General features: G+C 48.1%; 1 protein-coding gene across 1 annotated transcript in view; it reads left to right on the forward strand.

The window, feature by feature from the left end:
• CACNA1C (calcium voltage-gated channel subunit alpha1 C) overlaps positions 1-23,485 on the forward strand; it is a 640,117-nt gene that overhangs the window by 433,142 nt on the left and 183,490 nt on the right. The window contains exons 7-9 of the mRNA XM_026447798.1: positions 2,994-3,190; positions 14,641-14,744; positions 22,636-22,808. Coding sequence (XP_026303583.1) covers positions 2,994-3,190; positions 14,641-14,744; positions 22,636-22,808 — 474 coding nt within the window. The remainder of the gene's footprint in view (positions 1-2,993; positions 3,191-14,640; positions 14,745-22,635; positions 22,809-23,485) is intronic.

Raw genomic sequence — 23,485 nt, forward strand, 5'->3', positions numbered from 1 at the left:
TGATTTGTGTGTGTTCACATTTTTTCAAGTGTTCGCTTTAGTGCTTTTTATAGATACCTATTTTTACCAGATCATCACTGCTTCTTAATTGTTCTCAAATCTTTTGCATTATTGTTCAAATCAGATTTTAAATAGCGGAATGGCACTAGAGCCTTTAGATAATGTTTCTGAATCTCATGCCTTTCTCTCTTATTAGTGAGACCACTTCCCCTTGATGCCATTTTCTTTTTCACAGATATTCGTAAAATCCCCAGAAATGTTTTCCTTCCTCAAGGACACTCAGAACTCTGTCTGGCAGCCTTCTCCTTTGCCCTCTTTGTGACGTTGCGGGAATTGAGAGTGCAGGGAGTGCTGTCGGGTGAGCAGTCCCAATGTAAAGATAAACTGCATCTTTATTCTGCGAAAAAGCAAAACATGAGAAAAAGATGCAAGAGCTTCCCCTTCACTTGTTCACCCTCTCTCTTTGTCCCGTCTCTCCTATCATTCCAGCACTTTTATCACAGTGACTGAACACGTCTCTCTAGAAAGCTATGACTAGAATGGGTGAGAACCCAACAGAATTAATGATCTACTTGGCTCTTGGTTTTCCGGTCTCTCAACTCTCAAATTTTTAGGTGCTTGTTATCCACTTTTTCATGTATTATTTAGGCTTAGGATTTACATTTTAGTCTCCCCCTTTTTTGTAGCGTCACATCCCAATCTCTAAAGATTTCACATTTTTAAAAGTCATAAAAAGGTGTGGTTAGAGGACTGCTTATTTCAGCTGTGTTAATGGAGCCCTCCTGGGAGCTAGACCCTGAAATAAGAAAATGGTGTGGATACTGTCTCTCTAACAGTTCAGGGACCAGCAGGGCAGACCTTTGCACCTCGATCAGCAAACACAGGACTCACACACAACTTTAAGCACTGGCCCAAGAATAAGCCAGGAAGCAGCGTTACTCATAATACCCCAAACCTGGACACAATCCAGACGTCCGTCAGCTGGTGAACAGATAAACATACAATGAAATACACTGCTCAGCAATAAAGAGGAACAGAGCCTACTGATGTATGCAGCAGCACGGATGCAGCTCAAAACATTATGCTACGTGAAAGAAGGTGGACATAAAAAGCCTCATAGGGTGTGATTCCATTTATATGAAATGTCTAGAGGAGGCAAAGCAATGGAGGCAGAAAGCAGATAGGTTGCCAGGGACTGGGGATGGGAGCAAGGATTGACTGCAAACCGGCGAGGCGGGTTTCGGGGAGTGATGGCCGTGGTTTAAAACGGATTGTGGTTATGGCTGCACGGCTATGTAAAAATTTACTAAAAATAATTAAGCTGTACATTTACACTGATAAATTCTGAGGCATGTAAATTGTAAGTCAATAAAGCTGATGGGGTCAGTGGGAGAGAAAGAGAGGAGAGGAGAAGAAGGAGGAGGAAGAGAAGGAGAAGGAGGAAAATGAGGAGGAGGAAGAAATGAAATTGACAGAGAACAAGGAGGAGGAAGAGGTCACAAAGATGACCACGCAGGTGCTGATGACAATGAAGAGGAGGAGGAAAAGGAGGAGGAGCTGCCACTGCTGCTGGGAAGACACAATCGGGCATGTATTTTCAAGTAGACTGTATTCTCCTAAGAATTATCTCTTACTTAAGGATTAATATTTCTCTTCTGGTCTTCCTCTTGGGAGTGAACGTTTCAAATTTAAAGCCACCAACTGAGAATCAGCCCACCGGCCAGTCATCTTCAATGCAGAGCCTAATGTAGGCAAAGTAATCACACTTAGGATTGTTTTGATACATGAAACCAGAAAACAATCCTGGGTGATCTGTTGTCTCTAAATGAAGAGCTATAAGCAAATTCTCTCTCCCTCTCTCTGTGTCTCTCTGGAAGCGTATTTTCATTGTTGTAGGCAGTGTCAAGGACAATGTCCTTGATTTCACGAACTTTTGTGAATTCCACACCATTACCTTCCATAGCCAGCGCCAAAACTTTCTCAGTGTTTTCCCATAATAGAAATTCTTAGATCAGCCAGGTCTTGTTTAAATTTACCAACAATCTCCGCACTCAAAATATAAGTCACATCTTCATTCATTAATTTGCTGGGAGCTATTTCCCGCACGTGGAATTAGTCCAACTGCTGCCTTTAGCCACAGACACTGTATTCTACTATTTCCTGACCAAGCCGCGTCCGTACTGAGGAAGCACACTCCCTGTTATTCACTGCCGCTCTGTCTTGATTAGAGGTCAGAAAATGATTCTTCTCTTCTGAAAGGTATACATGCTGCAGAGCAAAGGGCAGAGCTGCGAAGTCCCACATGACATGCATGAAATACAGTCAGTAGTGTGTACTCGTAGGCTGCAATGAAAGCAGCTGCAGGCGATCCCTCTCCCCAGCAGAGTCCGTTTTCCGTCTTCCACCTATATAAGGCTTCACTGTAAAGCGACTTGCATCCCTGGCAATGTTTTATCCTCTAATACGTGATGGGCCCATGTAGTTAGAAAGCATTATTGGATGGGATCGGTTGGCTAACTGTGTGAAGGAGTGTTTGCATCAGTGTTGTCCTTACCCTAAATTCTGGTATTCCAATACAAGTGTCTGTAGAACTCTACCACCAAAAAAAAAGAAAATATGGACTTCCTAATCGCTTTCTGGGTCAGTTTCCACTTGCAGTGGTGGCATCATCATTATTTTTTGATTGGCCATTTGATTATGATGCTGACATGTTACAACAGAATGGGCAATAGAAATCAGTTACTGAGATTGAAATACAGCTTTTACAACAGTGAGTGAAAAGAACTGACCTTCTAAATTAACGGCAGCCTAAACGGAAGGCCTACTTACTTATGTTGCTTGATTCACATCTTGGGGACATGATTTAAGCGTGTCTTGCACTGTTGTTGCCATGGTTGCTTTGCCCATCCCATCAACCTCATCCTGTCACTTTTCTCTCTTTTTTCTCTGCCCCGCTGCTGCTCCCGTCTCCTGTCTTCTTCTGGCCATTTGAGATGTTCCAGCAGAAGATGACCCTTCCCCTTGTGCGCTGGAAACAGGCCATGGGCGGCAGTGCCAGAACGGCACGGTGTGCAAGCCCGGCTGGGATGGTCCCAAGCACGGCATCACCAACTTTGACAACTTTGCCTTCGCCATGCTCACGGTGTTCCAGTGCATCACCATGGAGGGCTGGACGGACGTGCTGTACTGGGTATGTAGCATGAGTGGGCAGTCAGAGGGTGGGGGCACAGAGGCCGTGAGCGCTTCCCTGACACCTCCCGTTCTCCTCCTCTCCATGGTCTTGGGGTCACATACACATCTCGATAGAATGGTTGATGAAGAGCATCTTTGATTTCTTCCAGGTCTTGCCTGAGAAACAAGGCATGAGCTTTTCACCCTAACAAGTCCCCTCCCCGACCCGCTGGCCTTAGGGAAAGGTCGTTTTTTCAGTGTGTCCCACCACACTGCAAAACCCTGGTGTGCAAGCATGGATGAGCTGGCCAAGCTGGCACAAGGGTTCCGTTCAACTCGTCCTCCCATGCGGAGTTCCTTCTGCCCTCATCCTTTTCTTGCTTCTTTCCTCAAAAGGGAGCTGGAAGGCAGAATTATGAATTCTTTGGACTGAAGAGAAAAAGTCAGTCCTGATTTTCTAAAAATAAATTATATAAAGAAACCATTTTTATTGAACTGTGAAGCATTGTGACATGCTATTCAATTTTTACTCTTTATTTTAATCTTACCTTAACATGTTAGAATAGTCCACCAGACAAATGCGTTGGCAGCATTTTTACCATTCCCAAAACTGGTCATGTGATGCCTGTTTAGAAATACACTTTTTAAAAAATGTTTATTTTACTTTCAGTTCTGGGATACATGTGCAGAATGTGCAGGTTTGCTACGTAGGTATACACGCAACACAGTGGTTTGTTGCACCCATCCACCCGTCATCTATTAAACCCCACATGCATTAGGTAGAGAAATAGCATTCTCGAGAGCCGCCCAATCAATAGTAAATCTTCATTTACCTTAAAGTTGCCCCTTTTATTATCCAGTAGCCAACACTACTTTGCTGCGCTTCCAGCCTCTGAAGTGCCAGATTTTTGTACAGCCTACCCCACAGGCAAACCCACACTCCGTCTTTGAGCTGTCTCGATTCTGGCAAAGTCCATTATTAGGAAAAACTCCAGAAAATATATTCTTCATCGTGTCTCCAACTTCAGCATGAGAAATGACTTGCCAGAATCCAGCGTTGTCCTCCAGAATTTGGGTGAATAAAAAGCATACTGCCAGTCTTACAAATACCATCTCCTTCAGAGTTTTGCAAATAGGCAAATGTATTTGGCCGTCGTGAAAACAATCTAAGAGCCTACTCAGGGAACATGTCTACAAACCGAAGCAGGGAGGAGTGAGAGGGGAGCAAATGCTTCCCGTTGAGCAGAGCTGCCAGATCAAAAGGAAATCATGCCGAGAGGCATCGACTTCTTCCTGAATCGGAAGGAAGAGTTTTGTAACTGTACGGAGATGTGGTGCACAGTATTCTGTCATACGATTTCTTTAAAAGCACCACGTCCTATTGATTCGAAATCCCTCTTTCTCAATTTTTATGTGATAGTCAACATGCCAACACCCAGTGTTGCTGTGGCATGTGTCCTTCTCTCTGTAAGTGATGACTTGAGACTTGCCCGAGGACTTGGTACCCAGCAAACATTTCCTGAGTGTCCTTGCATACCAGGGGTGCTCCTAGGCTCTGAGGATTCAGTCGTAAATAAGATCTAGTCCAGTTCAATTAGCTCAGTCTAGGAAGCCAACTAAATTCTAAACCGAATAATGACAACATGGCTGGACCCGTGCCGCGGCAAAGCTGCTGCGCTGTGATGCTTTCAAAAAGAAGACAAAGGTCAGATCCCCTCCACCTCAAGCTAAAGTGAAACATTGGAAAACACATTTGAGATTCATGCTCAATAAGAACTTGGTTTTGAAAAATTTGTAAGAGAGAAGGAGTTGAACTTATTACACTTAGGCAAATTTATTTTGTTTAGCAAAGCAGACCAAATTCCCAAGTGGCCCTAACTGGTCCTTCTTCCCGGGGTGGGTCCCTCTGACCAGCCAAGGACAGAAACATCCTAATCCTTCTGCCAATAGGCAGTTTCTGCCTACAGGCCATAGAATAAATGATTGTGTGGGACTGTGCTTTATGGCCTCATCCCATAAACTTCAGACCCGTGCCTTCCATGGCATCAAACCGAAGGCAAGTGGCAGTGGAAGGTGGGTGGAGGGTAGGAATAGATATGATCGCCTTTGCTGATGTATTTTTGTGTTCTTCCTTCACCACTCCCTTCTTCTCCCCCACCACAAGTCATTGATGCCCCACCAGCCAGATGTGACCCAAAGAAATACTGTCATAATGACAGCCGGAGCGGGGAAGCAGAAGCAGCCACAACTGCAACCACCAATTTTCAGCAGCTGTGTTGTGCCTTCTCCCCTGGGGTGTGTGTGATAGAGCTCAGGCTGGGAATGGAAAACGTGTCAGAGGTGAAGAAACAATCCCAGGCTCATGGGACATGCCTCTCTCTGATTTTCCCAGCACCTTCCCACAATGGCCATGTTGTGTGTGTGTGTGCATTTGTATGTGTGTGTGCACCTGCATGTGTGTATACACACATGTGCACATACACACACCTGAAACTGAAACTTGGGTATTCATGGTAGAAGCCCTGCCTAGCCCAGTGCTCCTGCTTTCAATTTCTCTAATTGCTTTGACCTTTCTATGGCTGTTTCTTCCTTCTTCTTCCCTCTCCCTCTTCCTTTCTCTCCAGTGTCCCTCCTCCTTAGCCTCTAGGCCAGTATCTCCAAAGCACAGACTCTCAAATCTCAAAATATTTTAGCATCAAACATAGAGCTTTGTCAATATAAAAATACCCAAACCTCCCTCAGAGCCATTGAATTAGAAGCTGTAAAGTCGGGGCCCCAGTCTCTGCATTTTGAAAAAGCTCTCCAGGTGATTCTGATTTCCAGGCTGGAGTTTGAAAACCCTGGAAATCTAACCTATTGAACCTCATGGTGCTGGTATGATGCTGCTGACTTTGAACCCTTCTAGGGGGATAGTTTCCACAGGGAGGAGGGGGAAGTAAGGCCTTTCACTCAGAGGAATGAATTGTCCTTCAAGCACAAAGGGTAAGTCTAAAGGACTTGAGAAGGAGCAGCCAAGATTTGCACGTGTAGTAATGCATGGAAACCCCAGAGCTCCATTCATTCTAAATCACCAAACAGCTGGCAAAGAGTAAGTCACTAAAGCATCAAAGAAGCGACTGGTCAGCTGCTGGATATGGCCTGAGATAGAAGGGACCAGGGAAGGCACCTAGCAGATGGCAGCACTTGCTTCCTGTTGTAGAAAGAGTCTCTTTCTCTTTTCCTCTCACATCCGTGATTGCATTCCATTGTACGATTTTGAAGAGTGGACTAAAAAAAAATCAGACTTGGTCAAGTAATACCTGAACATTACTTCAGCTATGAAAGCCTTTGGCCATGCATTGTGCTAAGGCTCCAACAAGCCGAGCAATTTGCTGAAAACATTTCTTCTACCTAGTCTCCTGTTTGAGGAGTGTTCAGATGACAGAGTAAGGAGGGGTGGACACCGGGGATTTGGAAACTAAACAAAACTTGGGTTTGGGGTGTAGTTTCCTTAGGAAATTATGTCTTCGGTCAAAGACTCATCCTTTACTCACAGAATGTCCAAGCTTCTTTTTTTTTTTTGAGACGGAGTCTTGCTCTGTTGCCCGAGCTGGAGTGCAGTGGCCGGATCTCAGCTCACTGCAAGCTCCGCCTCCCAGGTTTACGCCATTCTCCTGCCTCAGCCTCCGGAGTAGCTGGGACTACAGGCGCCCACCACCTCGCCCGGCTAGTTTTTTGTATTTTTTAGTAGAGACGAGGTTTCACCGTGTTAGCCAGGATGGTCTCGATCTCCTGACCTCGTGATCCGCCCGTCTCGGCCTCCCAAAGTGCTGGGATTACAGGCTTGAGCCACCGCGCCCGGCCTGTCCAAGCTTCTTAAAAACAGATGGGCAGGTGTGGGGAATGTGACCAGATAAAAAGCACTGGCCTTCCTCAGAAGCAGTGAAGCACCAAGGAGGGAAGAGCCTAATTGTATAACGTTACCATTGGTTTCCATTCTTAGTTTCGCATGTTTTGTTTTTTTCAAAAATCTAAACATCCCTAGCCTTTTGCACATCATTAAAGGCTGCTTGTCTCCCATGGTCTACGCATGTGCCATCTCAAAGATGCAAGAGGCTGCTGGGTCAACCTCCTTTGCAGAACCTTTTCTATAGGATTCGTAGGCATACTCTGAGAATTCCGGTTGGTCTGAAACTCTGAGCATGACCTCTTACACACTGTGGGCAATCACAATCAGGTAACAGAAACTTCCATCAATTAAACATCTTTTCAGTGCTGACTTTGTGTTCAGCACTTGAAATGAGCCCCCTGCTCATGGGAAACAGAATGACATGGCAGATGATCTGGGGTTTGGGACACACGCAGAAGGTTGCAGGTGAGAACTGTAGGAGGGGGGCAGCAGCTAGACTAGGCGTCACACCAGAGGACGTGTTTCTAGCTCTTCAGGAATCTCGATGCCTGAATAATTCATCAGGAGCATTCTGTTGACTTCTGTCCACCCCATGCCCTTCTGGGATCCCCAAGAATGTGGCACGCTGTGAACCACAGTAAAGAGCCTCTGACCCACGTCATCCTGGGTTCATGCCCCTTCCCATCCTGTTGGGGCCACCCTCTTCCTGACGCCATCAATTGCCCCCTGCATTAGTTTCTCCATGATCAGTTCTTCAACTGATGTTTTTTCGCAAGTTAAAAATTAAACTTAAAAATAAGGGTGTAAGAAAATACTTAATGAGAAATCATAGAAAAGAAAGATTTTTTTTTAGAGTCACAAATAGTGTGTTCTCTAGTACCTGGGATTTGTTTTGGTTCAGCCAACAGGAGATCCTTGGAACAAAAATCTAATCAGTTAACTTTTCATAAGTCACTTGTCAACTCCACCCTTCATCTTGCCATCCTACTACGTGTCTGGATGTGCGGAGAACGTATTTCTACTAAATTCACACACAAACACACACACACACATGACAGCTATTAGTCTCTGGTCTTGGTGCTGCTGAAATATCCCTTGTTTATGACAAAGACCTTTTGCATCCAAGCAGGTTGAATTTGGGTGTTTTACCCTATTTTTGTCTACTCCATCTTCACAAAGCCACCTCTTTTGCTATAGAATGTAGAATTGCTGAAGGTGTCATAAAAGGTAGAGCTGAATTCTATGATGACCTAAGAGTCATTCTAAGTGAGGAGCTGAGAAACCCTCAAGTAACCCAGAAACAGTGTCCACGGCTCTTTCTCAGGATTCGGAGTAGAGAGCATGTTAGGACCTCTGTGGTCCCTGACTGTTCACCTGCCTCTGAGCTACCCCTAGAGTGCACCTGTTGCCTGAGATGGAGAATCCCTGATCTAAACAGTAAACTGGCTGTTCAGAAGCATATCAAGGAAGAGAGTCAGCATCTCTCAAAGCCATTCTTTAATTACTGGGTTTCATTTTATTTATTTTGCTGGCATTACATGAGTCCTTATGATTCTGTGATTTAATTTAGCAAACATTTATTGAGCATTTACTGTTTCCTGGATGAGGGATGTGGGAGCACAGAGAAGAATAAGGCCTGCCCAGGCAGTTCAGGTCTAACTAAAGAGGTGCAGGACATGCGGAGGAACACAACTGGGTTGTGTGAGGCAGTACGCTCTGTGGGAGCAGGATAGCCCTGAGGGGCACAGAGCACTCCAGGACCAAGTGGGGCCTTGCTGGACCAGGAGAGAAGGCTCTTCTGCCTGGGAAAAGCAAGCTTTGTCTCAGCAGGGAGGCTGCAGAGACCTGGGTTTTACGTTCTCTCAACATCACTATGGCAGTGAGCCAGTTGTCCCCTGCACAGGTCTTCAAACTGGGGCCAACTACTATCTACAACGGCTCCCAACCTCCCACATGATGTCAGCACCTGAGTCCATCTGAGTCCAGGGAGTTTTAAATACGTGGAGGAGCTTATTTTTTTGGCTTGCCTTAGTGCTAGGAGCTTGTTTTCTTCCCCCATGGAAACTAAGCCTTTCCCTGGGCTCTGAGGCACTCCTGGGTTTTCAGCACACAGTAAGCAGGTGCAGGGGTGGAAGCAGGTCCAGGGGTGGGGAGGAGCCAGGCGAAGCTTGTTCCACAACTTCCTGCTCACTCAGTGCTCCGTGAGGTAGCTGCCCGTGTCGCAGCAAGCAAGGTGACATAGGTTATGAAAGCCGCAGGTTGATGGAGCTGTTGCCCTGAGCTGACTGGTGTTCACTGGCAGCAGCAGATCCTGTCCCCCAGTGACGCTCAGTGTAAAGCACCTTGGCTTTCAGAGATTTCCACCTCCTGTCTTTCCATGGCAGGTGTCAGCCTCTCTCTCAACATTTGCTGAAACGATTCAGTTTTTTTGGATCCACAGTGCCTGTGCCAAGAACCTTACGGGAAAGGTACACACAGCTTGAGAACCCGTGGAGGTCTGCTAGGCGGGAGAGTGGCCTTGAGGAGATGGGCTAGGGAAGCTCATTCCCCTATTTGTCTTTTTGGGGAAAGAGAAAAAGCGAACTTGAGGGTTTAAATCTGGGACTCCCTTCAAAGAATTAGATGCTGGTTTCCGAAGGGTCTGTGGTCGTTTTCATTCAATGCCCCTCCCTTTGTAGTGAGGCTGTTTCGCCCAAGGCAGGGGCCGTCCTGCCAGTACTTGGGCCTGGAGGCACTCGAAGCTACAGACAATGAACTGACTTTCCTTTGGAAAGTCAGGAGACCCGAGGAACATGGCTTAATGGCTCTAGAAGATCTATCCTTTATTTCACCTCTAAATAAGGGTATCAGCAATCTGGGTCATTTTTTCTTTTTTAAATCTGACTTTATTCTTTGTCTTGTTAATAGCTCCACTTCAGCTGCTTTAGGACCTCAATCTCATGACTCCAGGCATCGCCCTACTTCAGAGCCACCCAGCTTTGTGTGCTCGCTACTCAGCCAGCCCCCCAAAGTAGGTGGCCCAGAATAAAGAGGAGAAAGTAAAAGGGAAACAAAAGGAGAACTTTCCTTTCAGACCAGAGCCAGGCAGGTCAGAGAATCACCTTCTGTGGCGGCCGAGCATTGTTCACCCAGGTGGTGGGGTTCTGAGGACCACACTGGCCTCATCCATCTCCACGTCTCATCTGTCCTCCTGCCTCCTGCTTTCAGCTGCTGTTCCCCATCTCCAAGCTCTAAAAAACCAGCCCACAGCCCAGGAGGGACCAAAGCAGAAGTGTGGGATGGCAAGGGGGACACATGGGTTTCCTCTTACGGCCCTGGCTGTCTGTGGGGCCATGACAGAGGTCTGTAGCTCCCCCCTTTGAAGTCCTTCGTATGCTGGAAGCCTCTCACCTTGTGTGTGGCACAGAGGAAAGGATTCCCAGACTAAGCTCGGGCCCTAGGAAATCTCCAAGGCTTGTGGGTCTGTGCGGCCTCCAAGGCTGCATTTTCGTGAGGGTAAATGTTCACAAAATATAAGGGGTGTGAGGGACCAGTGAGGAAAGATTTCATTCTGAGGAAGTTGCCTGGGCGCCATCAAGCCCAACTCCCACTTGCCATCTGCCCAGGCTCCAGAGGCAGCTTTGGGAGGGGAACCGTGGTGAGCACGCCGTGGCCTCCTGGAACTGGCTGCTCCCACGTGTCCTGAAGAAGGTGGGGTCTGTTATCCAGAGAGGAGCAAGGGGAGCTTGCCACGAACAGACCTCCTCTGCCACTCCTGATCCCCTGAAGCACAGCTGGGGAAAGCTCCTCTGGGATCAAACAGAACAGGCCAGTCGTTTGGAGTGGGTCCGTACCACGGGGTTCTGCACGGGTTTCAGGGTGCCGGTGTGCCCTCGAGGCTGTCTGCAGGCTGCTGTGTGTGTGCAGTGTACATTACTTCTGGTGGGAGTCCATAGTTCTTAAAAGCTTTTCCTGACCACCCCATCCTTTCAAAAAAGTAAAGCAGTAGTCATTTAGAGGAAAAGAATGGGACTGCTTCTGACCCTCCTTAGCAGGATTTACTCTGAGAGGAAAAGCTACAAGGACACCCACAGGCTCCCCATGACCTTGGTTCCAGGTTTCCCTCTTCCTCGGCAGGTGCCTGGGACTCCCATTCCAGGGCTGTCTCAACCCCATTGCTCTCGCTGTAGCAGAGTCCAATACGCAACAGAACCCTTACACAGGGAGGTGCTCAGTAAATACTTGTTGAACAAATGTGGACTCTGATGTAACCGCTGCTAAGAATAATCAAAGAATGACCTCGCAGTTCCCATGGTCAAATGGGACCTGCAGCCCACAGCCCATCATGGCCAGCAAGGCTGTCGGGGTGATCTGTGGTCAGGCAGCTGTTGGGGCTCTCCTGCCTTTCTCTCCCTAATCTCGTGTCACCAGTCCCACCCCATTCTGTATCGGCTCGGGTTTGTTTTTCTTCTCCTGGTGATTAAGTCTGGCGTGGTTTCCTTTGCACTCTTGGTTCAGACAGTTACCTTCTGGCTAAAGGAAAGCTCCCAGGCTCCCTGGGATGGGGACAGGGTCTGATACACAAGGACCTTTCACCCTGCCTCTCCTAACAGCTGCTGTTTTGCTGGATATTTTAGTAGTTCAGCCACTGGGAGAATCCTCCATCCCGCAGCTGGGATGGCTTTACAGCCATAGGCTCTGTTTTTAACAATTGCCAACTTCTGCAAACCTCCGTTGCTATCATAGGACCACATGGACTCTGGGGCTTCCTTCCTGCCCTTTATCTCCATTGCCTTCAGTGGCTGTGCAGTGCAAGGTTGACACAGGCCTGCTGAGCCTGGCCCTTGCCCCGCTCAGCCTCACGCAGCCGCTCCCCCACTGGTGGAAGCCTTCTGGGACCCTGCGCGCTTCCTCCTGTAGTTGCAGCTGCCAGCCTGCACTGTAGCTGCCTGGTCATTTCCTGTCTCCCCTCCAGCAAGGATTTTATGTTTCCAGCACAGTGCCTGGCACATATCAAGTTCACTCATTCACTCAAAAGAACATTAGCTGAGAACCTACCATGTGCAAGGCACCCTTGTAGGCACCTGGGGTATACCCGTGAACAAAGCAGGCCAAAACCACCTGTCTTCGGGGAGCTCACATTCTAGCATGGAAGACAAGCAGCAAATAATAAACGTAATAAATAGGTAATGATACCAAGTGGGAAGCGCTCTGGGAAAGCAGACCAGACGTGGGCACATGAGCACACTCAGTAAACCCACGTTCGATTGAACTTTGCAACGGCACGGCCAAGTGGGCATATGCTGGGAATCTTCTCTCCCCATGAACACGGGGGTCCCTCAGATGGAGACCCCCAGACACGATGTTTGCACTATGCACAATGACTACGTTGGGTGAATTTTCCTAACCAAAATTTAGTAATATCAGATACATATGAATGGATCCGTAGAGAACATATTGGGATGTCACACTTCATACCAGTCAGACTAGCTAGGTACTTCTCAGTCTTCTATTCCCTGCATGCAGAGAACATGTTTATCCAGCGTACTTAGGCAAATGCAAGTGGCTGCTGAAGCTGCAAAGCCCAAGGGCTGAGGGCACTAGTATCCTACCTGCCTGAACTCTTGAGGCCCCTGGGTGGAAATCGTGGGGTGGTTATCTAACTTGAGCACACCCTAGAATCACTTGGGGAGGTTAATATGCAGCCTGTGGGCCACTCTGAGATCTTGGGGCCATGGGGCAGGAATCTGCTGTGTTAATACCTCTCCCAGATGTTTCTAATGCTGGTGGTCCTCGGACCACACTTTGAGGAACACTGCTATGAAACCTTGTGGAGGTACATGACGAGCCACAACACTTGTGTTGTTGCATGTGAAGTTAGGAGCTATAGAGAGAACAGTGTGATCAGTGGTGCTCAGGCGTGCATCAGAATCACCTGCAGGGCCTGTCAAAATGTGGGTTGCTGGGCCTCCCCCACAGTGTCAGGGTGAGGCCTAGGTATGTGCATTTCTGAACAGGTTCCCAGATGACGCTGAAGCTGTTCATCCGTGGGCTACACTTTGAGATCCATTGATGTGAATCATTCAGGATGCCCGTGTGCCTTGGAAGTTTGGGTTTCTATGAGCTAATCACAAGGACAAAGGGGTTCATTTTTAGGAAGCCAGAACTTAACTCTGTTTAGTCATAAAGCATCAGAAGAGAGAGATTTGAGAAACGAAATCAGAATAAATTTCCTCTGATGGAAGCATAGCTCTGCAATTTATCCGCACGTCCACCCTCCAGCCAGTGGTGAGCTAATAAATGTTTAAGCATCTCTTCTTAGAGACAGCAGGTACAGGGGTCTGATTTATTGTTTGCCTATCTCTGTGGTGTAAATACTCCCACCATGGTCAGTTTCAAGCCACTAGTGTGGTCGCTGAACACGGAGCTGGGAAGAGATGTACACGGTGAGCTCCCCACAGCCCCCAGGAACCAGCTCCAGCGCACCACTGCCTCCGGCTGCCGTAGGGGTTTGTGACCTTTCAGGGCGTTAGTTACAGTCAGTTCCCACACTAAGGACCATATCCATCTAAGCTGTGGTTGCAGTCACAGGACCTTTCTCTGAATACATAAACCAAAATGATTGCCTCTCCCAGCCAGTGGCCCACAGTATGTGTGAAGCACTGGGGTTTAGCCTCCAACTTCTGGGCTTGGCCCGTGGTCCAGGTGGCAAGCCCTTGAGGAAGGTCATCTTTCCTCACACCTCCTCTGAGGTTTCAGTTCTCCAGGCCTGTCCATTGAGGAGCTGACGCACTTCATACACCAAGGTCAGGGGCCTCCAGGGGCCACGAAAGGCTTAATGTCCACGCAAACCCAAGTGAGCTAAAACCAGCTGAAGAAATTAATCTTTGCGGTGACCCATTTTCTCAGACAAGTAAATAGAAAACATGGGAGAAATGTTTCTTTTTCAGAAAATAAAACCACAGAGAGAGAGAGAGTGATTCCTCTTGAGGCAGAGCCGGCCGAGGTCCCCTTCGGTCACAGGAGGTCCTCTGAACATGGGTGATGCCCGGGTAACATGGGTATCCCGGGGCACATGAACAAAGCCCACGTTCAGCCCCGTCTGTCTCCTCCCGATCTGCTCAGACCTGCTGCCTGCCTCTTTGCTGTAACCCAATTCTGCTGCTTCTTTCCTAACTTTCCTTCGTCTTTCCAGATGCAGGACGCTATGGGCTATGAGTTACCCTGGGTGTATTTTGTCAGTCTGGTCATCTTTGGATCCTTTTTCGTTCTAAATCTGGTTCTCGGTGTGTTGAGCGGGTAAGCTGACCGTTTCTATGTCCTCTCCACAACGCAGCCGAGCAAGGTCTCAGGTTCCACTCCATACATGCCCAGGGTCCTCAGGGACAGGACCCTGACAGGCCCAGGAAGACCACAACAAAGTCTCCGTTCAACCACAAATTCTGACCCATTGGCCAGGCAGGCTGTTTGGCCTCAGATTTGCACCTAGAGGGTCCCCGGGTCCCGGCGCTGCGTGGGTCAGTGTCCCAGGAGCCGGGGACCGGCACTGGCCGTGCTCGGTTGCTGAGTGTGCCTCACTAACTATCATTCCGTTCTTCCAGGTCAATGATGCCGTAGGAAGGGACTGGCCCTGGATCTATTTTGTTACACTAATCATCATAGGGTCATTTTTTGTACTTAACTTGGTTCTCGGTGTGCTTAGCGGGTAAGCAGGACCAAGGAAAAAGGTCTTGATTTTTCCATTTGTTTTTATTTATTCTTTCTGCTATTCCTGGCTGTGTTCTTCTTCTGGCTCTGATGAACCTGGGATAAGGGGTCACCACAGGAGCCTTGAAGTGGATGTCCTTGTCCTGGCTGGGTAAAGGGTCAGATGTGCCACTGGTCTCGGTGGTGGACAATGGAGGAGAGCTGGCTTCACCACAAAAACTGGGTCCAGCCAGCGCCTCCCAGCCTCAGGTAGCTGTCCAGGCAGGCAGGGCCCTTCTCCTTGTGCCTTCATGGCCTCTGGTGAACAGGCCTGGGTAAGAAGAGACTGGTTTAAAACATAAACAAAGACAGACTCAAAATCTAATTCTCTTCCGTTTTAATTCATAGACTGAGCAGTCTATCTCTGACTTTCCTTTTCTGAACGGAAAGGAACCTTAACTGTTTGAAGCCATAGATTATTTAAGAATAGAAGAGATAGGGTACACTTTCCTCTAACTTTATCTAGTCGGCTGCAAGTATCACATCTACCTAATTTCAGCCCTTGCTCCCATGAAATTAGAAGTGGTAGAAGTAGCTGGGCATGGTGGTGCACACCTCTAGTCCCAGCTACTCAGAAGGCTGAGGCAGGGGGATCACTTGAGCCCAGGTGTTCAAGGCTGCGGTGAGCTATGATCACTGCAACCTGGGCAACATAGCGAGAGCCCATGGTAGAAGTAGCATGTCGTTGGAAGGTCAAGGAGCTTTTCATCATGGAAACGCATGAGGTATTTCCTCAGCCCACTTTCTTCTTCAGAAGTCCACACCAGCCATGCCAAGGCCTAACACCTAAATGCTCCTGGTGACCGGCTCATGGATGACCACTGTGCTGCCTTTGCCACTTGGGGGAGGGGGTTAATCTACTTCTACTCTGCTTGAGACTGTCAGCTGCTTTGCAGAGTCTTTCCTAAATATCTAGAGAGGTTAATGCTGGGAGAAATTTAGGTATAAAGAGAAAGATTACTCCCCACATTTCCCCAGTACATAAGCTGAGAACAGCTACTCCCAGCTCCTACAGCTGCCCTAATGCAGTGCAGAGCAGTGGGCTTGGCCTTCAGAGCTGCGTAGAGGAAACAGTCTCCTCCCAGCCCTTCCGCCTCCCATGGAGAATGGCCCAATAGAGACCTCGATGACAAAATGCCTTTTTTCAAGGTGAGGCCACACGGGAGACTAGTGCCTTCCATCAGGGATATCAATGATGAGCAGAACAACGTAAGTCTCTGATTCATTGCCTGGAAGGTAGAGAGATTTTCAGTTTCATGTTCAAACACAAGAAAATGTCCCTGTGTTTATTTGTGAATCTCTAAGGAAAGGATGGAAAAAAATCAACCTCATCACCCTGAATCAAAGCAGAAATTGAGGCATCCCAGCTCTGCCCTGGCTGGGTGCATAATGCTGGGTGGTTTCACCTTTTTAAATCTTAGATTCCCCATCTGAAAAAGGGAAGATGATAATTCCGGTGCATAGGTGGCTGTGATGATAGGATAAGATCATTTTCAGAATACTTAACACAGTGGTATATAGTAAGGGCCCAATAATGGTGCTATCATTACAATGATTATTATTTACTGGGTGCCTGTTATAACTGGAATTACAGAATCATCAAATGTTAGAAATGCTCCAGCCTTTCCTCGTAAAGGTGAGGAACGTGAGCCCAGAGATGTTAAGCGACTTGTACAACGTCACTTCCCTGGTAAGCAGCAGAACCAGAGCCAGCACTCAGGCACCACCTCCCATGAGATCTACGATGAATGAGCTTGAACTGCAACACAAGCCACAGCTCAAGACTTTTAAATGACTGTAACTCCACTTTCTTCCCCTGGAGATTGGGAACCAAATCTGAGCAAGTAACCCCCTGCCAAGAGCCTGAAGTGGAGAATGAGGGCTGGACTCTGAGAGTCCTCCCTGAGCAGAGCGTCTGTTCACAGTCACTCTTGGCCCCCCCAGAGGAGTCATCTTCCTGGTGGAATCAAAGCAGTGACGTCAAGTGACAGAAGCTGCTGATGTTGGAGAAAAAGCCACTTTGAAGGCCGTTTCTTGGCTGACTCAGCCTAAATGTGCTAGAGTGTGTTCAGACACCTCACCCCAAACCTGGAGCTTAGTAATACTCAAAAATGTTGGTTGACTCAGAACAGGAACATTAAGGCTATTTGACCTCTGAACTTAGGAGTCTTTGAGTCTATACGCTGGTCTTTCCTGGAGACCTTCCCCAACCTTTCTTTCCTGACCCATTCTGAGAGCTGCCATCTGCTCCTTGCAGCTCCCGAATCACTGATAGAACATCTGCCAAGGCTTCCTTGGCCAAGGGTCTGCTCTGAAGAGCAAAGAGGTGTGTGTGGGTGAGCACCTCCCCTTTCTGGTTTAAGGAGGCCTCTCCTCATGTGTCAAGGACTGGCCACTCTGAATTGGTTCCCCCCCGCCCCATGCAGTGCCAAAGCTGGAATCAGGCTTCTGTTGGCTGACCACTCAGGCAATGGTTTCTAGTCAGTCTTGATTAGCCAGGACCGTAGAATAGTCACCCACTTACTGGGTGCAGATGTAGTCGACCATGCAGTCAAACGCCCACTTATTCATCAGACTTCTGATGAGGCTACACTTCCAGAAGCATTCAAAAAGGTCTCACAGCTCCATGAAATTGACTGTCACAGTGGCAGCATTAACAGTCCCTAGCATTCTCTGTCAGGCTCTGTGCTCGGCGCTTTTGCTAGATTCACTCGGTTAATGCCCATGACAACTTAGTGAGCTGGGGTTATTCCTCTGTCCATTCTACAGAGAAGGAAAGTGAGGCTTAGCAGCCGAAACGACCTCAATTCCAGCAAGTGACAAATACAGGATGCAGAGCGGAGCCCAAGCAGTGTGAATCCACGGCCTCTATTCCTGACCTCTGTGGTGTACTCTCCCCAAATCCATGGGACGAGTTCATCCCATGCTTTTCAATGGCAGGGCGAGAAGTGGAGACGGGAAGAGCAGAAGCTGCAGTAGGAAGGGTGAGAGGAGCGAGCGGGCAGGCACAGAAGCAATCAGCACAGGCTGCGGGAAACAGCCAGCAGGCACACACAATCCCAGCAGGAAGCTGCAAAGGCAACCACCCAGAGGCCTGCAGCAGGGCAGGGCTGTTTAGCAGAGGGGCCAGCAGCCCTGCAGATCTTCATGGCCCTTGAAGGAGAGCGAAGCCACTAACTGAATAGCACTGCAGTCTTGGAGCCTTCTGGGACTGGGAGGAGTGTGAAACCCTACATTCCAACAATTAAGGATAATATGATTTTATAGCCCAGCACAGTAACTCATCCTCATAAATTATGTCCTTCAGTCACTAAGGAAAGATTGAATGGTGCTTGGTGTGTTCTGCTCGTGAAGGTAGAGAAGATGACTCCATAAAGCTTCCATTTAAAGTGTGGAAATTCAGGGCTGTGCATGGCGGCTCATGTCTATAATCCCAGCATTGGGAGGCTGAGGCAAGAGAATCATGTGAAGCTAGGAGTTTGAGAACATCCTGGGCAACATAGTGAGACCCCTTCTCTAAAAACAAAAATTTTTTTAATTAACTGGGCGTGGTGGCAGCACCTATAATCCCAGGTATTCAGGAGACCAAGGCGGGAGGATCACTTGAGTCCAGGAGTTTCAGGCTGCCGTGAGCCATAGTCGTGCCACTGCACTCCAGCCTGGGTGACAGAGCGAGACCCTGTCTCTAAAAGTAAAAAGGAAAAAAAAAATATTAATGGAAATTCAAAGACTTTGACCCCGAGAGGGTTAGACCTCTTCTGTCTGGAGCATGCACATATCCAGAACACCTGTTTCTGATGAGGCCAGATAGAGTCAATATAAAGAATAGATATTAAAGGATTTTTTCTAAATACTTCATTATCTGATGGTCCTCACGTTAACCCTATGCAAGACATAGGGCTGGTGCTTGTATAGTTAATAATCAGATTATGATTACTTCCCCTCAGAAAGCTCAATCTCCAGCCGACTAGAATAAAGTCTACAACAGTGACGATGAGATGCTTGAAACTGCCCATGAAGCTGTAATGAGGTGGAACCTCTGGACTCTGGACTCTGGTTACTTTTTGTTTTTAAGCGATTGCAAACAGAGGGCTTGGGAAGTGCGTCTCCAGTTGGCAAAAGACCCACGATTTCTTACATAGGTAGTCATCCCATCCCTTTTCCCACTGGGAGTTGGGCGTGTCTTGTCCCCAAAAAGCAGAGAACCCCTGGAGGTAGGCATTTTACAGCCAGGAAGTACCACTGGACCATGGCCCCACAGTTAAGACACAGCATCTGGGACCAGAAGAAAGCAATGAAACGGCAGGACACACGGGCCTCGTTGGTGGGAGCAGGAGAGATGGCCCAGCGTACACAGTCAGCGCCCCTTATTCATGACGGTTACATTCCATGAAGTCACCACAAACATGAAGCAGTGAACACTGAGACGTTAGTTCTGGGGAACTACAGGGTTATTTCCTGTGAGCCTCTGCTCACATTTTGTCAACCAATCAATACATAACCTTGTTTTAAGTGTGTTTCTATTCAAAGACGCTTTAATATATACGATTGATTCATTAACATTAAACTCGTGGCCACCAGCAGTGTAACTCGCGCCTGCGTGAAGCTTACATAATGCACATGTTTTCTCTGTGCAGCACGTCATAGCCCTCCTGCGCATAGTGACACTGGACGGCACTTCAGCATTATGCTTGGGGCCATTTTAAACAGCAAAATCACCAACAAAAAGCACAAAAATGAGACAACATGGCACTAAGTGGACGGTGAAAAGGACACCTCATAGTATGAGGGCTGAATTGGGAAGGCAGAACTCTACATGCCCCCTTGTTTGGCCTCAGCGGGAACACGTAGAGTTTTTGTCATCTGCACATGTCCACAGGTGACTAAAAGTGCTACAAGTATTGATTCAGGAGTTACAAACAAATTTTAGTGAGTAGGCATGTTTGTAGATGTGGGATCCATAAATAAGGAGCCTGGGTGGTATCGATGATGGAAGGGCCTAGCACGCCTCGGGCTGTTGGTTGAATTCCACACACACTGCCCCGTGCATACTTTACACTGCTGAGCCCTGGCCCCCGGCTCTCCACACCACCCCTCGTTTTTCATGTTGGCCATTGCTGGTGAGAGATGCAGTCCTGTCTCGTGACGAATCCCACAGCAGTGACTGATTGTCTCGTCGGCTCTAGTCCTTGGGCCTGGTACAGCCTGTCAGGCTGGAGCTCCATGTCTTCATTAGCTCAGTCCCCAGAGCAGGAACATGGCTGGCATCCAGGTAAGGAGATAAAGAGAGCCAGGCACTGCCACCAGCAGATCCTTTACTCTGTGGGGACTGCCGAGGGAAACCTTGGCTCACCTTCCATCCAGCCTCAAGCCTGGCTGTGCCTCACATTCCATGGGATGCAGCCATGCTCCAGATCTGACTAAAGCCCTTCTCCATCCCTCTCACACTCCCAAAACACATCCTTCCTCTCTGAGGAAAATTATCTTCAAGCCAGGCAGAATCAGCAGCATACCTCACGTTCTATTTCTCCCCCTGGATGTTTATTTTAGATCCCCAAAGGCCTTGGGGTATAGATGGTGAGCTTCACTCCATAGGGCTGATGCTGTAAAACAGGATTGGGCCAATTGTCCCTACTCCAGTTGAGTCCCAGTCCTCTTCTCCCAACTCCAAAAGAAGGATGGGTAGGTGTTTTGTAACCAGAACTTGAACCCTCTGCAAAGTCACTCAAAAGAGCCGAAGTGAGCCCTTACAAAGGACTGTGAAGCTCAGCCCCTTGCAACTCCAGACCCACCCCAGAGGAGTGCAAATGGAGGTAGACAGAAAGACAGTCAAGAGAGGAGGCCTTGAAACACAGTTTTTGGAGTTGATTTGCATAGGGAGAAAAATGCTATATGAGGTTACTGTCTCCAGGAGCAAGACTAAGGCCCCGGAGGCTTAACCAGGTACAGGGGATAAAAGGTTAGGAGAGGGGATGGCATCTCTCTATGATCATCCCCAACAGGGAAGGAGCAAAGCTTCCCTCTCCATTGTGAGCTGTCCATCTGTCCGCTTTTCCCCAGCATAAAACTCCTTGGGAAGAAAATGAAGGTACCCGCTGGTTGGCAGGAAGCCCAAGAAGCAGTAAGTTCAATCCAATTAGAATTGGAGTCAATCAAATTTAAGAGGAAAATTCAATCCAAACCAGAGCATCATTAAGGCAGCAGTTGAAGAGAACTGGTTAGCTTGAGAGCTCCCACATTCTCCCAATTAAAAAGTTCCCTAGGCCCCACCCCAGCCCCAACTCCATCTCACCATAAAGACGGTGCATGCTGAAATCAGTGCACTCCCAAGTGGCAGAGGCCAAACGCAAGCACTAGGCAGTGCAGGTAGTGATGGAGCTGCCCCACAGGACAGGAGACTCAGGAGGAGAGCCCTTTGCCCTCTTACGGTTTGTGGTGCCGTCCCTCCTTCCATGGTGCCTTTCCTAGAGTGTGGCTTGAGCAAAAAATTCTCCAAGGTGCTTCCAGCAGCCTCTTGCCCTGAACTAGGCCTTCACTGGTGAGAGAGGAAGACACCATGGCTCCAAGAATTAACCAAGATGTCCTGTGCATGTACATACACACACACACACACACACACACACACACACAAATACACACATCCACGCACCACCAAGGGCCTCATTCCCCAAAGACTGCACATCAAAACCAAAAATACTCCTCATACCTATTTTGCAAGAAAAGGCACAGACTTGCTTTGAGGGTTGAGAATTTGCTGTGTTGATGATTGCCTTCTGCTGCCAGGCTCCTCCTTGCTCAGAAAGTGAATTCGAAGTCAGAGAGAAAATTAGGACAGAATCATAGAAAAGAAATAGTTATTGTGTCAGAAATTTTTCAATAGGCCCTTCTTCCAGCAAGTCCCACTCCAGTTTCAACGTCTACTCATTATTACTTTAAACCAAATGCATCGTTTAACTTTTATATCATCTTGATTTTAGGTATTTTTCTATTCTGATTGGATTTCTTTAAACCAAAAGGGCAGCCCCCAGGACATTTTCTTGTGTTTGAAACCTTCATTTGTCTCCATGTAGGAGAGACCCTTCTCTAGATTCGAAAAAAAAATCCTTCCAGGAATGCTGAGTGACAGGTTGAGCTCATCATAAGAATAGAGATTGAGGACATTAAATCTCCTGGGTCCCAAATCAGTGGTATACTGGTAAATATTTAACAATAGGCTATCTGGGGGGAAAGCCCTGGTTTTCAGCATTTGCCAGTTACCGTGGTGTAAATATTCCCACTGTGGCCAATCTCAAGCTACCAGTGAGACATCCCTGAAGCCAGGGTTGGGAAGAGACATGAATGATTGGCTCTCAGGACCTGGTGTGAGTGAGTGGGCTTTGGCACACTGCTGGTCTAACACCTTGTGTCACCTGGAGATCCTTGGGAGAATTTTAAACTGCCACTTGATACCGGGTGGGATGGAAATGCATGTTCTGGAATGGTGGTGGTGGTTTTTAGTTACTGCTTGGAACGGGTTTCCAGGTCTTTGGAGAACAGTTATTAAAAAGCAAAGCCTGTGGTCATGATCCAGGAAAAGAGGGAGATGGACTTCATCCATCCCCTTAAGCCTCTCCTGGCCTGTGTCAGGATTGTCCCCTTACTGACACTTCCCATCGAGGTGAGAGTAGACAAAACCTAGGCTGACTAGCGGAGCTATCTGTGGAAAGTAGGGGCGTGTGGGCAGGTTTCTCCCTGCAAAGCAATTAAGACTCTTGTTTCTCCTTATCTCCATCTCTCCTTCCATCCTTGACCCTTCTCGGTGTTCCCTCCTCTGTGCTCTCCTGCCCTGCCCCTCCTCTCACTCTCACCAGAGAGTTTTCCAAAGAGAGGGAGAAGGCCAAGGCCCGGGGAGATTTCCAGAAGCTGCGGGAGAAGCAGCAGCTAGAAGAGGATCTCAAAGGCTACCTGGACTGGATCACTCAGGCCGAAGACATCGATCCCGAGAACGAGGACGAAGGCATGGATGAGGAGAAGCCCCGAAACAGTGAGCAGCTGTCTTCTTCTGTGTTTGGGCTGGGTTCTGGGGGAGAGGAGACAACATCGGGGTCAACACAGAACTTTGATTGCCACCCTTTCTTGGCAGCCCACGGTGTGCCTTCCTGGAGCCGCACTTATCTCACTGATGGCAGGTCACTTGCTACACACAGACATCGGTCACATGCGGGAAATCATAGCTGTCGATCTAGGAAACCTCATGCTCCTTTTAGAATATCTCACCTTAAAAGACAGTTGAGATTTTGCTAAGGCAGAGGCCCTTTTAAAATCAGAGATCCTTCTCCTCCAGGTTCCACCTTTTAGGGCCAGGGCACAGGCTTCCCATTTGAAAGCACAGGCTTGTTTGAAAGGAACAACGTCTGCCAAGCAGCTTCCTGGAAAACTTTATACCTGCTCAGGTATCTTTCCCCTCTTTGCAGGAGATTTCCGGACACTGCTGAGCTTTCTCGTAGGAAAGGTAGCCAAAGGTTTTTCTTAAGGGGGTTAGCTTCAAAGACCTGGGGAAGTGCTAAGTGGGAGTTTTGGGGGAAGCCCAGAGGAATTTGGCAGAATCCAACTAGGTGATGGAAACTGAGCCAAATCCCTTCCTCAGGGGTTCACGTGGCCCATTGTTGGCCAAGCTGTGGCTCACGTGGCCCATTGTTGGCCAGGCTGTGGCTCACGTGG

The sequence above is a fragment of the Piliocolobus tephrosceles genome, chromosome 10 (genome assembly GCF_002776525.5).
Source record: "Piliocolobus tephrosceles isolate RC106 chromosome 10, ASM277652v3, whole genome shotgun sequence".
In the NCBI taxonomy this organism is placed as follows: domain Eukaryota; kingdom Metazoa; phylum Chordata; class Mammalia; order Primates; family Cercopithecidae; genus Piliocolobus; species Piliocolobus tephrosceles.